Source organism: Dreissena polymorpha, chromosome 1 (genome assembly GCF_020536995.1).
Source record: "Dreissena polymorpha isolate Duluth1 chromosome 1, UMN_Dpol_1.0, whole genome shotgun sequence".
NCBI lineage: Eukaryota > Metazoa > Mollusca > Bivalvia > Myida > Dreissenidae > Dreissena > Dreissena polymorpha.
Window position 1 is genome coordinate 50,236,161 of NC_068355.1, and position 21,916 is coordinate 50,258,076.

General features: G+C 35.9%; 1 protein-coding gene across 2 annotated transcripts in view; it reads right to left on the minus strand.

The window, feature by feature from the left end:
* The window catches only part of LOC127879924 (molybdate-anion transporter-like), a 36,550-nt gene extending 15,183 nt beyond the window's left edge, over window positions 1–21,367 (minus strand). Inside the window, exons 1-7 of one of the 2 annotated variants that reach the window (XM_052427035.1) lie at window positions 21,128–21,367; window positions 13,459–13,603; window positions 13,118–13,178; window positions 12,565–12,672; window positions 6,690–6,808; window positions 5,108–5,244; window positions 1,734–1,930 (exon numbers count right to left, since the gene is read on the minus strand). In XM_052427035.1, the coding sequence (XP_052282995.1) occupies window positions 1,734–1,930; window positions 5,108–5,244; window positions 6,690–6,808; window positions 12,565–12,672; window positions 13,118–13,178; window positions 13,459–13,603; window positions 21,128–21,275 (915 nt within the window). In that variant the 5' untranslated portion in view covers window positions 21,276–21,367. The remainder of the gene's footprint in view (window positions 1–1,733; window positions 1,931–5,107; window positions 5,245–6,689; window positions 6,809–12,564; window positions 12,673–13,117; window positions 13,179–13,458; window positions 13,604–21,127) is intronic. The other variant, XM_052427045.1, reaches the window with a different exon arrangement.
* Window positions 21,368–21,916: the final 549 nt, after the last annotated feature.

Sequence of the window (21,916 nt, forward strand, 5' to 3'; positions counted from 1 at the left end):
AAACCAATCTTCTGACCAAATTTCATGAAGATTGGACAAAAAATGTGGCCTCTAGAGAGTGTACAAGGCAAATGTTGACGTCGCACGACGGACAACGGACAACGCACGACGGACAAAAGGCGATCACAAAAGCTCACCATGAGCATGTTGTGCTCAGGTGAGCTAAAAACGCACTAAGTGACCCTGTGACCTAGTTTTAGGCCCGGTATGGCCCATGTTCAAACTTGTCCTAGAGATCATTTAGATAAAACTTGTGACCAAGTTTGGTGAGGATTGGATGAAAACTACTTGAATTAGAGAGCGCACAACATGGTGAGGTTTAAAACGCAATAAGATACCCCGTGACCTAGTTTTTAACCCTGCATGACCCATATGCAAACTTGACCTAGACATCATCTAGATACAACTTCTGACCAAGTTTGGTGAAGATTGGATGAAAACTACTTGAATTAGAGAGCGGACAACATTGTGATGTTTAAAACGCACTAAGTGACCCCGTGACCTTGTTTTTGACCCGGCATGACCCATATTCAAACTTGCCTTAGACATTATCAAGATACAACTTCTGACGTGAAGATTGGATAAAAACTCCTTGAATTAGAGAGTGGACAACATGGTGAGGTTTAAAACACACTAAGTGACCCCGTGACCTAGTTTTTGACCCGACATGGCCCATTTTCGAACTTGACCTACACATCATCTAGTTACAACTTCTGACCAAGTGTGGTGAAGATTGGATTTAAACTACTTGAAATAGAGAGCGGACACCATGCTCAATGGGTAAAACGTACTAAGTGACCCTGTGACCTAGTTTTTGATCTGGCATTGCCCAAGTTCGAAATTGGCCTTCAGATCATCTAGATAAAACTTCTGACCAAGTTTGGTGAAGATCGGATGAAAACTACTTGAATAAGAGAGAGGACACCATGCTGAATGTTAAAAAACGCACTAAGTGACCCTGTGACCTAGTTTTTGACCCGGCAAGGCCCATGTTCGAACTTGGACTTAAGATCATCTAGATACAACTTCTGACCAAGTTTGGTGAAGATCGGATGAAAAATACTTGAAATAGAGAGCGGACAACATGCTGAATGTTTAAAATGCACTAAGTGACCCCGTGATCTAGTTTTTGACCCGGCAAGGCCCATGTTCGAACTTGGCCTAGACATCATGTAGATACAACTTCTGACCAAGTTTGGGTAAGATCGGATGAAAACTACTTGAATTAGAGAGTGAACACTTAATACGGACAGACAGACAGACCGACAGACAAGTTTACTCCTATATACCCCCCTAAACTTTGTTTGTGGGGGTATAATAAACAAGCAAATTCGTTGAATGATATCCCCCTACCAATATGCTTCTGGACACAAAAATGTTATATTTGACACTCAAAAAAGGCATAGTTTCAAGACACAAAGGGCCATAACTCTGTTATTAACAGATTGTGTACAATGCCATTTGGCGTGCATCATCCCCTTATCCATATATATACTTATACCAAGTTTCAATGAAATCCGCCAAAGCACTTCCAAGATATGGCTCCGGACGGACGGAAAGACGGACGGACAGACAACGCCAAAACAATATCCCTACGCCAATGGCGGGGGATAATAATAAAATCATATTAACAGTCAGTGACATATTTTGTATTTGGAGGTAATTGGTTAACAAAATTATTGACAAATATGTGGGGTAAAAACAGTTGGAAATGTATAAAAACCCAAGTCTACCATGAAGCCAGCAAAGATGTGCCCATGCGGAATGGATCCCCTGTGGCCCTCATTTTCATTGTTGGCCTCTAGCAGGTGCCTCTGGGTAACAGGGTTGGGATCAGCAGGGGTCAGGGCAGGGGTCCATTCCAGGACAAACACATACATGGACCCTTCAAACAGGGACTGGATCAGACCCAGGCACAGCACTTTGGGGTCTGATAGGAAAAAAGCATGTACACATAAAATATAAAGTATGTGTAAAGATCTGATCACATTGTTTTGTGTGAAATTCAACCATAATAAATTAACCTGCATAGCTCATTCTCCTACAATATAACACTGACAGCCAGGATGAAGGTTGTTTGTATGATAAGAACTTTCACAATACAACACACTAGACTTTTCATACTCTCATCAGAGTTTCTGGCGCTATTTTCAAAACCATACTGTTTGTATATGGATGGTAGGTATATTATTTTCGCTATAAAGAAGTTTAGAACTTTTCCGATATGCACAATATCCTATGAGACACAAATCTTACTGTTGAGCTGATAGCATGCTTCTACATTTACTAACAGTGACCTTGACTGTTGACCTTAACCCATCGTGCCCCACATGCAATAAACAAATGAAGTGGTTGATCAATATATATATGCTGGTAGTACAATAACTTATTCTCCGGATATTCACCCAAAATATTTTTTCTATATGGAGTAACAGTGATGTTGATCCCTATCATCCAGTGCTCAATCCCTTGATATAAAGCATCTATGTATCAAGTTTGATTACGATTGCTTAACTTGTTTTAAAGTTATTGAGTACAAACAAGTCTTCAATATCATCTAATAGTAACCTTGACTCCACACAAGTCCTACATAATCTCATGATGGATCTGGATATAAAACATTTATGTACATGGTTTTAACATTATAAGTTTATTTGTTATTGAATTATTGAGCAGAGACCATTTATCTATTATTAAGTGACCTTGACCCCATCTGCAATCTCAAATGAAGTTTTGATTGAATGCACCCAGGTATGTAGTTGCATTATAATAGCTCAATTTGGGTTTCAGTTACTTAGCGGAATCAATGGTTTCTATTTTTAGTAACAGGGATCTTTACCTGTTGAATTTCCAATGCAAACCTAGCCAGACCTAGATATTAGGTAGGGCTGCAAGAGCTAGCAGATCCAAACGAGGATTCGCAGATCTAACAGTGATTGGTAAAATCTGTTTTAATTCCGGATTTTATTTGAGTTTAACCGTTCCTTTGCGATAATTGTTTCTTTCGCCCTAATACTTTTCGTAATTTTTTTTCTTTCTGTTTGAAAAGCTGACTGGTACGTAGTTTGTCATGATTATCGCTACTTTTTCGACAAAAACATGGTAGTACACAGTCTACTCTCGTTTTCTATGGTGCAAAATGGCGCAGAAGAAAATTCATGATGCACCTAAACAATTAAAATCCTCTGTGTGGAAGCATTTCCAGTTTTATCAGCATACTAATTCTGGTTTATAAGAGGCCGTTACGAAGTATTTTATTGAATCTTTTTGCAGATTGCGAGTGATGCGTTTATTGCTTGTTAAAATACAGCGTTATTCATATTATATCTGACTGACTTAGATGTGTTTAACATGAGACATTATTATTAATGTTTGTCATTAAATTGCTTACACTTTTTCGTGTATGTGCGATTTGATAGTTTTTGAGAAATTTGCGGAATCTGGACCCGGGTATAAAAGTTTGTTCGAACAACGTAAGTCCATTTGTTTTTTCATCCACTTAGTATTTGTTTTTGATGTCGTTATTTCTGCTTCCACTACTGCTGTTGCGGCTGCAGCTGCATCTACTAATGCTGCTAAAGTAGTATAAATATTATAAGCTGTTAAGTTTATAATAATAATAAAAGTTAATGACTTTTTTCATGAGAAATATATAAGTTCTGGTGTTTCTAAACATAATTTTGGTTAAAGCAATATAAATTATAATTTATTTTGCGTATTTTTACTTTCAAATTAGGATTCGAATCGATATTCAATATCCGGGCCTTTGGATTCGAATTCGGATTCGATTGAAATTTTGGATTCGCCACAGCACTAATATTAGGTATATTCAGTTTAATAACAATAGTTAATGCTGGAGTTATTGAGCACATTTTTTTCTCATATTTAATCAATATGACCTTGACCCGCCAACCCTGTATGCAATCCAAAGCTAGAACTAAGTTTCAATCTAGAGTTACCTCCCTTGGCCTATGGGGTCATTTCAATATGGAGAATACATTATTCAAGTTTGAATGAAATCTCTCAAACCATCATTAAAAACTAGCATACCGAAAAACTTAAACATAGCTTTAATGCCAAAGCTGAAACAGATAGTTTGCCTTTTCTTTGGAAAATCTGAAACATCTCACTAAAAATGTATTGTTTTAACTCTTATGTGAAGCAGAAGATTTTATAACAAGAATAATAGATGAAGTAAGTTCATTGGAATCATAATGCGCCGAGAAGAGCTAGGCACTTTGCAATCAGTTTCAAACAATACTTTAAACCAAGATCTCTAGACATTTTTGAAACAACAGGGCTCAACTGAGTTCTGGAAGAGAGTGCCAAACATTTTTGTCATTCTTTAACAGATGTTTTAATCATTCTTGCCATGATGGTCATACAACATAAATTTGTCTGTAACTGAGGCGAGCTAAAAAAGCACACGCAAAAAAAGCATGGGGTGACTAGTATCCTCCAGTGACCAAATCCGGTGACATAAAAAAAACACAAAAAGCAGAATATTTGAATCAATTCTAGTAATTAATAGAGCAACAAATGATATATCTTCAAAGAATTATCTAATTAACGTGTCATCCAAGTTAAATGTGTTTATTTGCACACTGTGATGCTAGTGCCATGTACACTGTAATTGCATTAACTATTTGAATGGGTGACCTTATTCTGACGACGACACATTAAACGGAGATAACTCCAATTAATTGGCAATAAACCTGGCATGTTTACACTGATGGGATTGTCATCTTCTATTTGCAAATTATGTAAATATAATTCTTGATGGGGACAAGTAGAATGTTAAAATGTGTGGAATAAGGATAAATTTGATTTTTTTGTGGAAATAAGATTTGAAATGCAGTAAAACATGTTTTTTCCTCATTATCATTTGTACAGATTTTATTCTTATACCTTAAGTCATAGGCACAAACTGAAAGAAAAACTGTTTTTTTTATGCATTTAAGATTTTTACAAATGTATTGCAATAACTTGAGATATTTGCAAAAATAAAGTTCACAACGGTGTGATTACATTCTGCCCAGCCCGTGTGTAAACCCCTGAAATCACTGTTGATTCTGCACCCTGTAATAGATTCTGGCTATGTCCATACCTGTTCTTATAGTCTGGAAAGCGTTCTTCATGGACTGCCCGAGATTAATGGACTGGTTACCATAATTTTCAGGCCAAGTGAACAGTATGACCCCACACATCAGTGCCAGCACAGTCAGGGAGACGTCAAAGGGTGCACTGGGGTGGCAAAGAGCAAATGATGTAGCTTAAATACTCTAAACATACCTTGTTTATGTCATGTTACAAAGTGTTTTAAAATTTATGATCTGATTAATTATTTTACCACAGATAAAACTAAAATAAGCATTTAAAAGGAGTGCAACAAAATAAACGAAAGTAAGTTTTATTTTACTGCAAATAATTTTTTGCTGTACAGCACAGAAATAATTCATGCATAAATGACATGTACACTTTTGGGAAAAGTTAAAATCCAAATAACATATGAAGATTTGCTCATTAATACATTTTTACAATTTTGTTCTGCAAGTAATTGTGTCTGTATCGGCGTAAACTTCATTGATTGATGGTGCCTCATATAGATTGTTCATAACTTTATATCATATTCCTTGTTCAAATTCATATCATAGTTTATTATATAAAATAAAATGGTGACATTGAAATAGTATATACTCGCTTCAAGATGTTGATAACAAAATAGGGAAGTAACAACCAGGACAGCCGCTATTTTTACTGTTAAGAATTTTTACAATCTTTGACAGCAAAGTATGATTTAGACCATGATTACGCCATACACTTAAGGAGTACAACAAACAGTCTAATCTGGGCTAAGATTTGAGCAAGATACTTTTAACTCATTCTTTGTAGTTCAATCCATTGAGTGCCAGGACATACAGTATTTTAACTATAACTACGCTAGGCAGATGTGTCACCAGGCTACAATCTGATAAATCATGTCATATACTAAAGATAATCTTGTAATGCCATTGAACACTTCCGCAATAATTCATAAAGATATCACAAAAACGTCTGAAATTTGTGTCTACGCAAACCGAAAGGACAACACCTTGGTAAAAGTAAACCTTAAGATATCACCTTTTTCAGGCCACACATAAAAGATCTTGCTATTGACCTTTTATCACAAATAAATGTCTTTTAAACAACAGAATGTTCAGGCTAACAACTATTAGGCTGTAATCTAAAGACTTGATGATAAATTATCTATTGATTACCAAATTTAATGTCCTGAATTCACAGGCCTGTGGGACACAGCACACATTTACAAATCCTATCTTATATGTAATTATGCCATTTTTACGAAGCACTAGTGGAGACAAAAATCTATAATAATCATTTTTTTCTCTCTTTCAAACCTATTTATTTTAGCAAACTTGCACAGAAAGCCTAAGGGTTATTTGAAACGCTCTCGAGTCCGTCACCTGGGACTAGAACCAGTACTTGCTGTCTATGTGGGAGATTTAAAGAACGCTCAAACAGTGGGGATTGAACCCCTGACCTCCCGGTTGCTGGGTGGACACCGAATGCACTACGCCAATGCGACCTTTTTAAGAAATTTGAGACAGATTCAGATATCAATTCTCATTTCCAAGTGCCAATGAAAATGTTATATGATTGATAGGATTTTTATTATAAAGCCTGCTTACACAAATCCAAAAGAATCTGCAAAGAACTGGGCTACCATTCCTGCTGCTATGGCAACCAGCGAGTTCCCCAGGGTAGCAAGGCTGAAAATGTTGCCCAACAGCTCTGAATCAAAGCCCCGCTGAAAAAAAGTATAAAGAACTTTCTAAACCCTTTCCCCATCAGAAGCAAAGTGAAAATGGCTTTTGCAAAAAACACAAAACCAGAACAGCCTGTGAGTAACTTGCAGTCTGTTCAGGTTTTATTCTGTTTGCTGCTCATCAGTATCTTAAGGTTGGAAATGAAGCCCTTAAAACTTGATTCTAGTAAAGAAGTCATAGAAATCAGTAGTTAGGCCAAGCAAGCCCTTATTCTATTATTTCTTGAGAATCTGAGACAGTCTAATTCAAAATGTTCCAGGGCTGGGCTTAGAGTCTCGTGTTAATTTTGATCATTGAAAAACAGCAATTTAAAGAGTAAACAATTGCAAGAATTTTATGTACTTTATAGAAACTGTATCAGAAAAAAGGAAAGGTGTGTTAATTGCATCTATGATTTGAAAATGGACCTTTAATAGAATATAATAGTGTCCACAGCTGTTTCATAACTAGCCCATACATATTTGATTCTAAGTAAAGCATTCCCACAATGTGTCATAACCAAAAACATTAACTCGGCCCATTTGAATTCTTTTCCACGTGTTCATCAGTTCTGTTCCTTTATGTTTTGTAAAAGATGCATGAGGCCACAACAATATAATTAATGAGGTATTCTTCAATCTTGTTATGGCTATCTTTATAAAATAAAGCGACATAAAGTTAGTGGAAAACCCCAAAAACAAAGTCTGCGAGAATTGGATTGTTAATTGATTGTCACAATGAAAACTCCCCAACAGTACTTTTTTAACGGACCTTTTAACAGATTGTAGAAATGACCATTTAGAAACTTAATACAATTTTAGAGATTTCCTATAACAAGAGGGCCATCAGGCCCTAAGGCGCTCACCTGAAAGCCAAAGGAACTAGACTATTCTGAAAAAAATGCAAGCTGATTCATGAAGATTATTTTGGACCCAAAAAGTGACTTTTAACATGTTTTTTTTATATTTGACCTTGTGACCTAGTTTTTGAGCTCATATGACCCAGCTTCAATCTCTGGCAAAATTTCATTGGGACAAATGTTCTGACCAAGTTTCATGAAGATTGGCCAATAAATGTGGCTAATATAGTGTCAACAAGTTTTCACTAAAGCCATATAAGGACAACTGCCCCCCCCCCCCCCCCCCCCCCTGGCGGCCATGTTTTTCAACAAACCATAACCATTTTCAAACTCACTCAAGCTATTATAAGAACAAATGTTCAGATCAAGTTTCATAAAGATTGGATAATAAATGTAACTTCTAGAGTGTTAACAATGTTTTGTAGTAAATAGCCATTTAAGGAAAAATGCCACGCCCCCTTGCGGCTATGTTTTTTTTACTGATCTCAACCATTTTTGAACTTAGCCCAGATATTATTAGTTCAAATATTCTGACCAAGTTTCATGAGCATTGGACCTCAAATGTGACTTCTAGAGTGTTAACAAGGTTTTACCATACAGTAAAGCCATATAAGGAAAACTGCCAAGTCCCATGGCGGCCATGTTTTTAATTCAACTGGAACCATTTTCAAACTCGTCCAAGATATTATTGGGACACATGTTTTGACCAAGTTTCATGAAGATTGGACTAAAAATGTGACTTCTAGAGTGTTAACAAGGTTTTACTAAAGCCATATAAGGAAAACTGCCACGCCCCCTGGCGGCCATGTTTTTCAACCAACCGGAACCATTTTCGAACTCGTCCAAGATATTATTGGCAACCATGTTCTGACAAAGTTTCATGAAGATTGGACTAAAAATGTGACTTCTAGAGTGTTAACAAGGTTTTACGATAGCCATATAAGGAAAACTGCCACGCCCCTTGGCAGCCATGTTTTTCAACCAACCAGAACCATTTTCGAACTCGTCCAAGATATTATTGGGACACATGTTCTGACAAAGTTTCATGAAGATCGGACAATATATGTGACTTCTAGAGTGTTAACAAGGTTTGCTATATATAAAACTGCCATGCCCCCTGGTGGCCATGTTTTTCAATCAACCAGAACCATTTTCAAACTCGTCCAAGATATTATTGGGACACATGTTCTGAGTAAGTTTCATGAAGATTGGACAATTAATGTGGCCTTTAGAGTGTTAACAAGGTAAATGTTGACGACGCACGACGCACAACGGACAAAAGGCGATCACAATAGCTCACCATGAGCATGTTGTGCTCAGGTGAGCTAAAAATGATAAAGTATATTGATAATAAAAAATTAAAAAAGATCAGGATGGCTTAAGTACCATCATGGTATCCCCCAGTTAGTAAGGAAGTATTAATTTTGATTTGTAAATAATCTTATTTTTCAAATAAATTGCCATAGCTTTTGTGACACTTAGCAGGTTCATAACCCTAATCTATTCTTTTTTCGATGCATGCATCTGAAAGCCCCAAACCATGAGTATTATAAACAAAGACTCAAATTGGTATGGCCTAACTTAGAGACATAATGCAATAAATGCATTCATTTCTTAAAAAACTGACAGGCTGTGTCATTGAAAACACTACAGCTATTCTTGTTCAACAGTAAATCTTGCACATGTCTGAACATTCTACAATCAGCTAGTCTTATATTTGCACATGTAATAAAGTATAGCTAAGTGGTTAGTCGTTCATTTAGAGTGTCAAAAATCACCTAAATGTTCCATGCAAAATACCCTATGAGTTATTTTCATCAATTTGTTGGCTTTAAATAAGTGCTTGCAAACTTAATTCAATATATTTTGACATAAAACAGTAGGGGAATTTTATCTTCAACTGATTAATTTCAGTTTTCCCCCAGGAAGTTTGGTGACAGTACCTATCAGCCCTTCAAGATGAAACAAATCAAGATGATACAAATAATGAACAGGAAACACTTAATATTTATTTTGCCTGCAGCTTTTGACAACTTTTGATCACAATTTGTGAATATTATCATCGTGCCACAAATTGTATTTAAAATTATAATCGTAATCATAGTGATCGTTGTCATAACTCCCTATCATCACCATCTTATTATCCAATATCAACATGATTATTATATTTAAGAATGCAATTTATTCTATAAACTTTTGAAATAAGTTATACACTTGGTATTATACTGCTATTTATGCATTTCCAGTACAATTAACTTAATGCACATTTTTTTATGCAATATCTTTTTTCAAATTCAGATATTTGACATTTTTTTATTTCATCTGTGAGAAATTAAGATTCAAATCAAAGTTCGTCAATAATTTACATTTATTTTTGTTTGTTCTTCTTCTTTTGCATTTAAATGCTTTAAAATTTAGAATAGTGATTTCAATTTTACATTTACTAATGTTCTGACTTATCTATAAAAAAATCTTTTCTTTTTTGAAACCTTTAATTTGGAATGTTTAGGTCCCATTCGGGAAAAATGTACACTTGTTTCAATTGGGAATGGATCCTTCTACATGCATAAGCTTAAGTTTTATTAACAATGTAATGCATACAAGTTTACATTGCCTTGTTTTGGGGTAAAACAGTTAATCAACTCATAGTTAATTTATTAATTTAGATGTTTAGTATAACAGTTTCTTTACTCAATGTTACAAATAGAAGTTCATTGTTTCGTTTTTGCGTAAACTGTTTGCAATGCCTAAATGTTAAGATTTTTGTTTGCATTGACTCAGTGTTGGCATAAATATTTTATTGCTTTTTGCATTGCCTCAGTGTAAAAATGGATAGTGTATTGCCGTTTGCATTGTCTAAGTGTAAAAATGGATAGTGTATTGCTGTTTGCATTGTCTAAGTGTAAAAATGGATAGTGTATTGCTGTTTGCATTGTCTAAGTGTTAAAAGGGATAGTGTAGTGCTCTTTGAATTGCCTCAGTGTAAAAATGGATAGTGTAGTACTGTTTGCATTGCCTCAATGTTGGCACCGATTAATCATTATGTATTGCTGTTTGCAATGCCTCACTGATGGCATGCAATTGATTGCTCTTTGAATTGCATCAGTTATGGCAAATAGAGTATTGCTGTTTGGATTGCCTTAGTGTTGGCATTGATAGTGTTTTTTTATGGAATGGTATATACAGCTGTAATTATTAGTACAACTCAAAGTGAACCAAGCCCGCTTTGTCTTTCAGCCCATGTGTCTTCCTTCTTTACTTGAACAGGGGAATTAGACAAGACAAGGAAGTTCATTCCACAGCTGTTATCATCCGACCCACTTCTTTGAGTATTTATTCATTTCTCTAGCCAGAGATTATTACCCCAATGCTTTATTTGTAATAGCAACTTTTACCTAGTTAGGTGATAAGATACTATTGCAGGAATTGTTAATCCATGCCATTGTTTGTTTAGCTTTGTAGTTTAATACACCAGTAAAAGTATGTAACTTGATTGATGTATCAAAAATTGAAGTGTTTGATTTTGGTGGTATTTATTAAACCAGATTTAACAATTAAAGATATTTTCAATTACATTAAACCAGATTACTTACACCAAAGGATTTTTGGGGGTATAAATTTGAATTTAAGCCACACTGTAAAAGACATAATTAGGTTTATTTGTTTTTTGTTGTTTTTAAAAATAACACAATCTTTTAAAAAGTTGCTGTATTTGTAGATCTTGTTTTATAAACAGTTTTGTATGCTCATTAAAATATTTATTTTAATTCTTAACAATAGATGTGTTTGTCAGAAACAAAATCCCCCCTACTGCGCCGCTTTGATACATGTTTTTTGACCTTTGACCTTGAAGAATTACCTTGACCTTTCACCACTCAAAATGTGCAGCTCCATGAGATACGCATGCATGCCAAAAATCAAGTTGCTATGTGAAGGGACATAGAAGTTATTAGCATTTTTCGAAACTTAAACATGAAACCTAAACGCAAAGTGTGACTGAAGGACAGATGGACAGACAGACAGACGGACAGACGGCCGGCCGGTCCGATCACTATATGCCCTCCTTTGGTGGCATAAAAAATATTGTCTCTATGGCAATTTACATGCCTGTGAAAAAAAGTAGTAGAAGTATGTACATGAAATTAACATGAAGAAGTACAATTTGCATGTACACTATTGATATTGGGACTGTAGTGTAGAAAAGTTTTCAACAAAGTGCATAACTCATTTTAATAGGCACAACTTTCAATCCCAGTTGTGTGATTTAAAAAAAATATTTCTCGGTTTAAACCTTTACCAAATTTTGACCCATTTGTAGTCTAGTAGAAAGTTTATTTTAATATAAGGCCTTTCCTACTAGATTTAAGTTTTAACAGCTTCATTTCCAACCCTTAGATACTGTTAAGCTTCAAACAGCATAAAACCTGAACAGACTGCAAGTAGATATATTATATATATATATATATATATATATATATATATATATATATATATATATATATATATATATATATATATAAATAAATATATAGCATGGATATGAGAAACTGTATTTGCTACTAGTGTTTTCTGTTTCTGTTTCATACAACAGATTTGGAAATTTTATTTTGTTTCCCTCATAATAATTTAACAAAAACAGTGTTTCCCTCATAATAATTTAACAAAAACAGTATGTTATAAATGGACTTTTACAATAGTATGGTGCTATGAGACCTTTTATCAGTGTGTTTGTATGGATCAAGAAACAAGCCCGCATTTGAACTTACTACCGTTAACTTATACCAGTTTTTAGAACACCATACTACCATCACATTCTATATCTATATCCATATCTCTATATATAAAATCAATTGTACAGATGATACAACAGTTTAAGTGCTTGTAAGATGTTTATCGTACCTTGTTGTGTTCGAACACGAGCCAGGACTCGAAGGCGCTGTAGAGGATTGAGGTGGCGGTTCCCCCTAGCAACCGGCCCAGCATCAGCACCCAGAAGTTGTTGAAGTGCTAAAACATCAAGTGTTGGTGCGTGGGTCATACTGCATCGAGTACTGTATCTTATCAGTTATTCAATTTTGTAACTGTATGAAAGCTTAGTTAATGCTTAATTTTGTTTCCTTTTTTTGTATTATTACTGTTGCACTATGGATATTCTTACCTTTATATACAAAGAAATGGAAATATTTTTTTAAAGATTTTCTGAACAAATCTCTAAATATATCAACAAGACATGCATTGTATAGAACTTATGTTTGATAAGGATAGTGGGAGTTTCAGAAGTTCTCTAAGTTTCTGGTGGAACCATTAAGTTCTATATCTCTTTAGATAAAATAGACAATAAAAGCAAAATTAGTGAATGCCATATATATTTGGAGATAGATAGGGGCAGACAAATCCTGATACAAATTCTAACAGGACTGTCAAGACAAGATGTACAGAGATATGCATTTACCTTTGTAATACAGGCTGCTCCATACAGAATGCCATACAAAATGCAGTTGTTTCTGCGACCACTGAAAAAAACATTAAAAATATTGTTTAAATATCAAAGATGTTTTTCTTACTTAGCAGCATGTCAACTTTTTTTTGGATTAATGCATAAACCTATGTACATACAACTTCCTTAAAATAGTATAATGCCCAAATTTATTTTTATATAAGCAACATATGAACATTATAAAGTAATTGACATTACTTCAACAAACTAGGCATAACAACATAAATAACTCATAAAGTAAAAATTACAGCTACAATTCTTTTATATTGCCATATAATAACATATAATCCACTTACTATTTGTCTGCAAAGGACCCCACAACTGTTCCTACGATCATGCTGGATCCAAAACCAGCAACAAAGAGGACCTCTATTTCATGGGTGCTCATACCATAGCTGTCGTAGAGGGCATATACGTGGGGACCCTGTAGCCAGTCCCCAGCTACAACAAAATAAATATATCAAGCTCTTTTCTTTAAACAGATTTTTTTTGGAAATATGTCCTTTTATTTGCAAACTGAAAACTAAAGTTGTGTTAGTCCTTAAGAACTAGCAGTAATGCTAGTTTAGCCAGATGGTACAAGGTTAAAGAATAAAACAGAAATTACTTACACATTCCTTTTTCATATTAAATATTTAATTCACATACCTCTTGATGTTTTCATGTGTGTAAAGATGTAAATATAATAAAAGAAATACTGGCATTATAATTTGAATAGATAATTATTAGGTGTAAGTCCATGAAAGGATCGGGAGTCCATGAACAGTTTGGAATGTGAAGTTTCTGAAATGTATCATAAAGTTAACAGTCAGTCAAATAACATGTTTCATATGTTACCAGGGTATGAATGCAACAGATTAAACAAGAGCACTGCATAGCTGGTGCCAACGCTCGGCTATGGGTGCAGTTTTGAATAAATGAAAGCTTGTCAGAAGTGACCTTGACCTTTGACCTAGTGACCCAAAAATGGGTGTGGCGTGTAGAACTCATCAAGATGCATCTACATATGAAGTTTTAAAGTTGTATGTGGAAGCACTTTGATTTCAGAGCCTATGTTAAGGTTTTAGCACGACGCGGACGCCCGACGGCAGACGACTTGCTGGCCATGACAATACCTCGGGTTTTCTCTGAAAACCGCCTAGCTAATAAATTTTAAGCTAAAAAAATTAAAGATTCTTGGTATTATAAATTTTAGTGGACCATGGATTGATATTGGATATAGATTTTATCACTGATTACAAAGCCAACATTTTTTATTTACATTAATTAATTATTTAAAAATGTCTACTAAATATTTTAGTTGAAGTTGAACTAACTTAAAATTTAATTGCACTGTATAATTATTATTGCAGGTAGCAGTCATCCTTTGATTAAACCATAAGCCTTCATAATGCAGATGTTGACTTTGATTTATGACAGCTACCTGAGATCAATGGCTGAATATTTGGGGGACTTTTCAATAACCAAGTTGCAGATGATTGCTGAACCTTAAAGAGAAAACTCTAGGGTACAGGTTCACCACCATGTGCCTGACAAAATTAACCGGGGACTTGACGCGGCATCCACATACCCGGTAAGCAATCCTGAGCGCCTGCATTCTCCAGGTGAACCACCAGAGCTCCATTTACTAACCAGCAGGGTTTTCCCCAGGCCATTTAAAATTTTCCGACCTGTGTGTTTTTCAGTGAAAGAAAGTGGAGATTGAAAAAAAACCAAAGGTTTCTCTATCAGTGAATCAATATTCCCTGTTTTAAAAGAGCACACGGTACCTACTTTCACAAGTAATCGCTATAAACACCACATGGGGTAATGGATAATCCACTGATAAGAGAATAGCATGACGCGCCTATACATTATTCTAGCCACATTACACAGTTATTTAAATGCTGACAAGGATGTATCAGGTAACTTTCCAGTTGTCAAACTGTGATGTTCATCGTCCAATCGGTTACGCGAATGCTTATGAGGGCGGGGTTAACTATCGACCATTATTTTTGATTGACGTCGGGCACGATGTAAAAGTTTATCGCAGCTTGATTAGCGAGAATTTGTACCATATACGTAATAAAAAAGTACATTAAAGACGGTTTCGGGCATCATCATCACACCTTTTTACTGTAAACAAGTGTTACCTATGACTCTTGTAATTAATACAAGAAATTAACTGAAAGAGGTAAAGAAATAATTACTTATAGCGAGTAAGTTGTGCAAATAACTCCCGGTTACAATTATGCGATTACAATTTAATTCCAGTACTTGTATATTTCATCATGTCCATTAACGTTTTTCTGGCATTTATTCGACACGTAATGCGTTAACAAATTTTCGTTGAATTAATTACACACACTAGTATTTATTCTACTTAAGTGTTTAAACAAATTATCGTTAAATTTATAACGCAACTGTTAAAAGATCTATTTATTAAAATCTCAAATGGGAATTATTAAATTTGTCATCCGAAACCCTTTACTGTATGTCGACGTTAACACGTTTTTAATCCGAAACACACTTCCGAATGTAAATGTTACCGCAACGTTAAATATTCTTGCTTCAAAATAGTAGTGCATATTTATTTTGTGTCGAATCTTTTTCTCAATTAAAAAGAGCGCGAAAATTATGCAGCATGTACAACGTCGCGTGTATTGTTTTAGCAAGCACACAACACGTCAGAGGATTGACGCATGTTCAGAGGCAATATTTCATCAAATCTATAAATAGTCACTTAAAATTTATTAGATACTATAGAAAAATGGCAAGGTTTGTTCAAAAAAAATAAATGAGCGCTTTTATCATAAATATTTACCAGAAAGTGATTTATACAAACGGAATAAACGGGATTATCGGATAATAAATAGAAACTTGAATAGTAGTAAGTATGCAGTAATAGAGTCGGGTTAAAACGGATGTATTGGAGAATCGTTCGAGTCAGGTTTTACTCTCAGTACGGAAAAGTTTTAAAACAATTAAACAATATAAAAAAGTATATATATTTTTAAATGCGAGGGGGATTTTTTGAAGAGTCATAGCACACCAAATGACGTCTTTCGACGCTGTTTTTCTTTGAGTTAAAACGCACCACAGAGCGTTAATTGACACGTTAAATTAAACAAAAATCAACGTTGGGAGGGGACACCCCTCCCGAACCACCCCTATCAGCCCCGGGGCGCCTGACGAAAATCCTGTGGAAAGCACTGCTTACCAGTATGACTGTATTTCACCATGACATGCTGACAAGTTTATACCAGTATACTGATGATAGTGATATTGCTAACGAATCATCCACAATAGCTGCTGCTTCAAGTGCATTAAATGCGGCTGGGACTGATGTCACATGGGATATGGTCCACAAAGCTACAGCATCTGATCCCTCTTTGCTTAAGCTCATCCACCTCCTGCGATTTCCAGAGGATTGCAGGGAACTTCCTGGGGCATTGCGCCCATATCATCGCTTTGCGGCAGGCCTTTGTGTTGTGGATGGTGTTGTACTCATGGGCCATAGTATCCTTATTCCATCTGCTCTTCAAACCTTTACTTGATGCTCTGCATGCAGCCCACCAAGGGACCAGTGCGAAGGGTGATAGGACCACAGACTCAGTGTATTGGCCTAATATCACTGTCGACATTGCCAAGGTTAGAGATCAGTGTGTACAAGGCCATCAATGGCAAAGTCTAACCCAGATTACCCATTTCAGATGATTTGTGCGGTTAACATCACATTTAATGGCAAGAACTATGCTGGGATTGTGGACTGTTATTCTAACTGGCAGTTGATTTACAAATCTGAGTCAGGTGAAGAAGGTCTTGTTAAACGACTTTGTGAGATATTTGTGACATTTGGTATTACGGCAGAGATAATATCTGATGGGGGCCCACAATTAATAGCTGGGAAAACCCAAGAATTCTTGAAGAACTTGTGTGTTAAGCACAGGTGTTCCTCTTTTGCAAACCCACATGCTTATTTCAGAGCCAAGTTGGCTGTGAAAACAGTGAAATCATGCTCACAGACAACACCAGTTACATCGCTGTTAGAGCATCCCTTGATCATGACAAATTTCAGAGTTTACTGCTCCCTGAGACATGGACTGAGTTATCAGCACACTGTGAATTTGCACTGGCGAATGGGCACTGAAGGAAACATGAAAAATGGGTGGTATACACCCACACATTGCCATCACTTAGGTGGGCAATCATGAGTTTGTGCAGAATTTGGTTGGTAATCAGCCTAGGAGATGGGAACACACTGGAACTGTAGTTGAGGTTAGACAGTTAGACAGACAGGTGCCCTGCGCCCCTCCCAAATGATGCGGCTACTCTGCCTTGTTGTCTTGTGCCCAAGCTTATCTTCGGCCTAACAACTTTTGATACCACTGAGAGCTAGCTGTCAAGTTTTTGCTTAGTTGCAATAATTCAACTCTCGGCTTTATAGCCAAATGGGCTGCTGAGAGTTGCAATGCGCTCTCTCTTGTCCATGGTTGCAAAATGTTATCAACAATGCAAGGGTTAAGGAACACTGAAACTGCAAGAACTTATTAAAGTTTACCTGTCTAAACCACAAACTCATCAAATGGTACCATTAAAGCAAGAAATAATAGTTTTTTATTGACTTAGTTTTTCTTTCGTACGCTGTATCCGCCATATTGGAAAATTGACCCAATATTGGTTAGGTCGCAGTACACCAATATTTTGCACGTCGGGTTATGTGTTGGAGCCTATTAAAGTCGATAACGATGTGGTATTCAATACAGAATACAGTACACTGATTCAAATTTAAACATAAACATGTCAGCTAGAGTGTTTTTATAGGGTGCATGAAGAGGATAACATCCGTAGGTTGCCATTCAGGTAAATTTAACATGTTTATGAAGTTTATTCATTATTTTCCTCAATTTGTCTTGAACGACGTCTGTTTAGTTATGCGCACGAAATGTGTGCGCAGATTTGCTTTTGTCATTATGAACGAGTGAATATGGACTCCCAGAGCCGCCATAGCAAAAATTATCAAAGGCTCTGGGAGTCTGTTTATATGGACTAGTTTTTGCTATGCCTAAGCATGGAACTGACTGATAAGTTAAGATTATTGAGTATAGACATATACACTCAGTTGTTATTTTTAGATGCCAAGTGTGACAGTTTTACAAACATTAATGTGAATAGTTAAAATAATCTCAGCGACTCAGTTTCAATCAGTTTTCCTCATAATCAAGAAAACTTATCCGTTAAGGAGGAGAGAACTAATTATTTCATTGAACTGTATTGTTATTATTGCAGAAAGCAGTCATCCTTTGATTTAACCATAAGCCTTGATAAAGATGATGTTAACTTTCATTTACGAACAATATTACCTAAAGATTTTAGTAATGTAACTAAAAAATAAATTATTGGTAATGTTTGCTGGTTTCCACTAGTCCAAATTTTTGATGCTCTTAAATATTAAGCTACTTTTTATATGGGTAATATTTGGAGCGTACAAAGGGGGAAAGACCAAATTAATGGTGGGAATTTTTCGTTCTTTGTCTATATTGTTACGCAAGGATTTTGTGCGCAACATTCAAACCCCGATATAAGACACTTAATATCAACGGATTGCAATAATATTTACATACCTGTGTAGATAATTCATTTCTCAATAATGTTCCGTAGAAATTATGTAATGACACTTTGAATTTTGCACGCCTGATCAATTTAAAACCAACCACTATTCAATTTTTCAATATCTCTTGATTCGCTCGCTGTGTGGATATAAATCGATAACACGACCTCGATGTAAAGCATCTGGTTTAAAGTGGGAGAATAAACAGCGTAAAATACAGTTTGCGTTCGTCTGTTGTGGTGCAGAGCGTTACATAGTAAACCGATGTTATACTTTTCTGGATTAATTTAGCTTTTTTTTCTAAATTGACAATTAAAAAGTTCTGAAATAAATTACATCTTTTATTTATACTGTACACAAATAAATTTGATACAGATCGTACAGTATACCGTCCTCCTATGTAACGTAGGATGTAAGTAAATAAAACAACACAGAGGTGCGAAAAAGACATGCATAAAAACTTGCTGAAACTTAGAACACTGAATAGAAACTGCACCATATCTGTTTTGAACATATGCTTATTAAATCGACAAAGATTAGCATACTAGATCTAGTAAGGTAAAAGTTGGTGTTAAAAGCTCATGTTAAATAAAATTACGCGTACACGTTACACCGTAATGCCTTCTTCTGATTGGTTCATATTCAAATTTGTTTCATGAGATGGCTACAGGCCAGTGATGGTTTGCAATTTAAGCAGAAGTTTAACTGAAGAATTTATGCCTTTCCAACTTCAATTCAACGATATTTGAGGTAAAAATGGACTTCTGAACTAAAACTGAATGAGTTGGTAATGTTATTTTGCAATTTTACACAAATCGATGAAAATTTAAACTTTCTGGTTTCCAACACAACTTCTATGACCAAAACAAACAAAACAAAATTTAAACTTTCTGGTTTCCAACACAACTTCTATGACCAAAACAAACAAGTCGATACCATCATCCTGGACTTCAGCAAGGCCTTCGACACAGTCCCACATCAACGCCTGCTTCTGAAACTTGAGAACTACGGAATCCGGGGTAACCTCCTGTCCTGGATCTCGAACTTCCTCACCCGCAGAGAAATGTGTGTGGTCGTAGACGGGGAGAAATCACACCATGTTCCAGTAGGCTCCGGAGTTCCTCAAGGGACAGTGCTAGGACCGTTGCTATTTCTGTGTCACATCAACGACCTACCAGAGAGGGTGAAGTCCCAGATTAGACTCTTCGCAGATGACTGTCTCCTCTATAGACCCATAAACACATTCAAAGATCATGAAATTCTTCAAAATGACCTAGACAACCTCCACAAATGGGCCAACGAATGGGGGATGGAATTTAACGGAAAGAAATGCTACCTTCTAAGCTCCAAACACAAATCTAGCTATTTTTACAATATCAACAAAGAAATCCTCAAAAGAGTTCAAGAAAACCCCTACCTTGGGATCACCTTATCTGAAGACTTGGAATGGAAAACTTATATAACCAACATAACAAAGCGAGCTAACTCCACTCTAGGATTCCTAAGAAGAAACCTCAGTCACTGCCCTCTAGAATGCTGCAAAAATGCCTTCCTAGCACTAGTCCGCTCCAAACTAGAATATGCCAGTGTGGTTTGGGATCCTTTTCACCAATCTGACATTGACTGTCTAGAGGGTATCCAGCGATCAGCTGCAAGGTTCATAACCAGAGACTACCGCTCCAGACAGCCTGGCTGTGTGACCGAAATGCTCCAAACGCTGGAACTCCCACCACTCCAAGACAGACGGCGCGCCCAAAGGTTGACACTATTGTACAAGGTGGTGGAAGGGCACGTACCGGCCATTCCCATTGAACGATACCTTAAGCCACTAAGGCCTAAACGTACTATAAGGGCTAAACAATACGAGGGCTATATTCACCAAAACATTGTGTGTAACTTTGTGAACAATAACTCCAAGTGTTTTGAAACTATTCCATCAAAAACTGTTCTTTTTAAAAATTCATTCTTTGTAAAAACTGTGATTGACTGGAATAAACTTAGTGATGACATTGTGAACTCGTCAACTATAGACATTTTCAAAGACAGTGTATTTAAACAGCAATAGTGCATCTATCGCGCACTCCACCACCGTCGAGTTAAAGCCAGAATTGGTTTCTTCGACGTACACATCCAGATCCAGAACACATTTTTGACTTTTCCCTGATAAGACATTCCAATGAATTTAGCCCATATAAAAAGTATCTCTAAATTCTTTGCGCATCTTAAAAATAAGACTAGGTTTCCACGGTTTACTTTGAAATTATCTACCAATATATATTTTAGAAAATTTTGAAAGGGCATTGTGACAGCAGTCTTATAAGTTTCCTTTGTGTAGAATTTAAGGTCTACTGTATTACTGATAACAATAATCATACCCATTGCCATCATGTACACAACCAGGTATGTGCGTTGAAAAATCTGAAAACCGGCATCAGAAACTGCTGTCAACTTCTGTCTTGTGTACAGAAACAACAACATGCAGATAATGCATAGTATGTAGAAGCCTCCTAAAAATATATTCATGTTGATTTCTTTAAGCAAAGGGCTTAATTAACATGAGTCAGCATTGAAATAAAACGTAACAAGACTGACAGTGTTATGCTTCGCTGAATGAGTGTACGTTCTGCAAAATAATTTCTTTGTAATACTTGCAGTTGTACCGGTAACACGCGACTTTATCAATCTTTGAAAGAAACTTTCGCGCAGAAATTTTGATTGGTTTCAGAGCATATTTCTTATAAAATCACAATATTACTTATCTGCCGGTGTAAGTCATATGGTGGTACTAATAATTATTGTTGTACGAGTGTAATTACACATTGTATATCGCAGCCAAATGATGTACACACTAGCGCTGCATTGCATCAGAGACGTCAATATCTGCGTCTCTGATTTCATAGAAAACACTAAATTACAAACAATAAGATTTGGAATAGTGTTACACGTGACTTTGGTGGTTACCAGTGACGTGCTATTCGGAGAAGTGATCACTGCCTGGATCTGGATGTGCCTAAAATGCGACACTTTTGTATTGTTGCCGCTCTGACATATGCAATTGTAATATGCAAGTTTTGTGTGTATGTTCGTTTTTTTTAACCCGCAGAAGCAATAAAAGGTACCAATTTGAAATTGTAAATTCTGCTCTCGTTTACATAATTTATGTT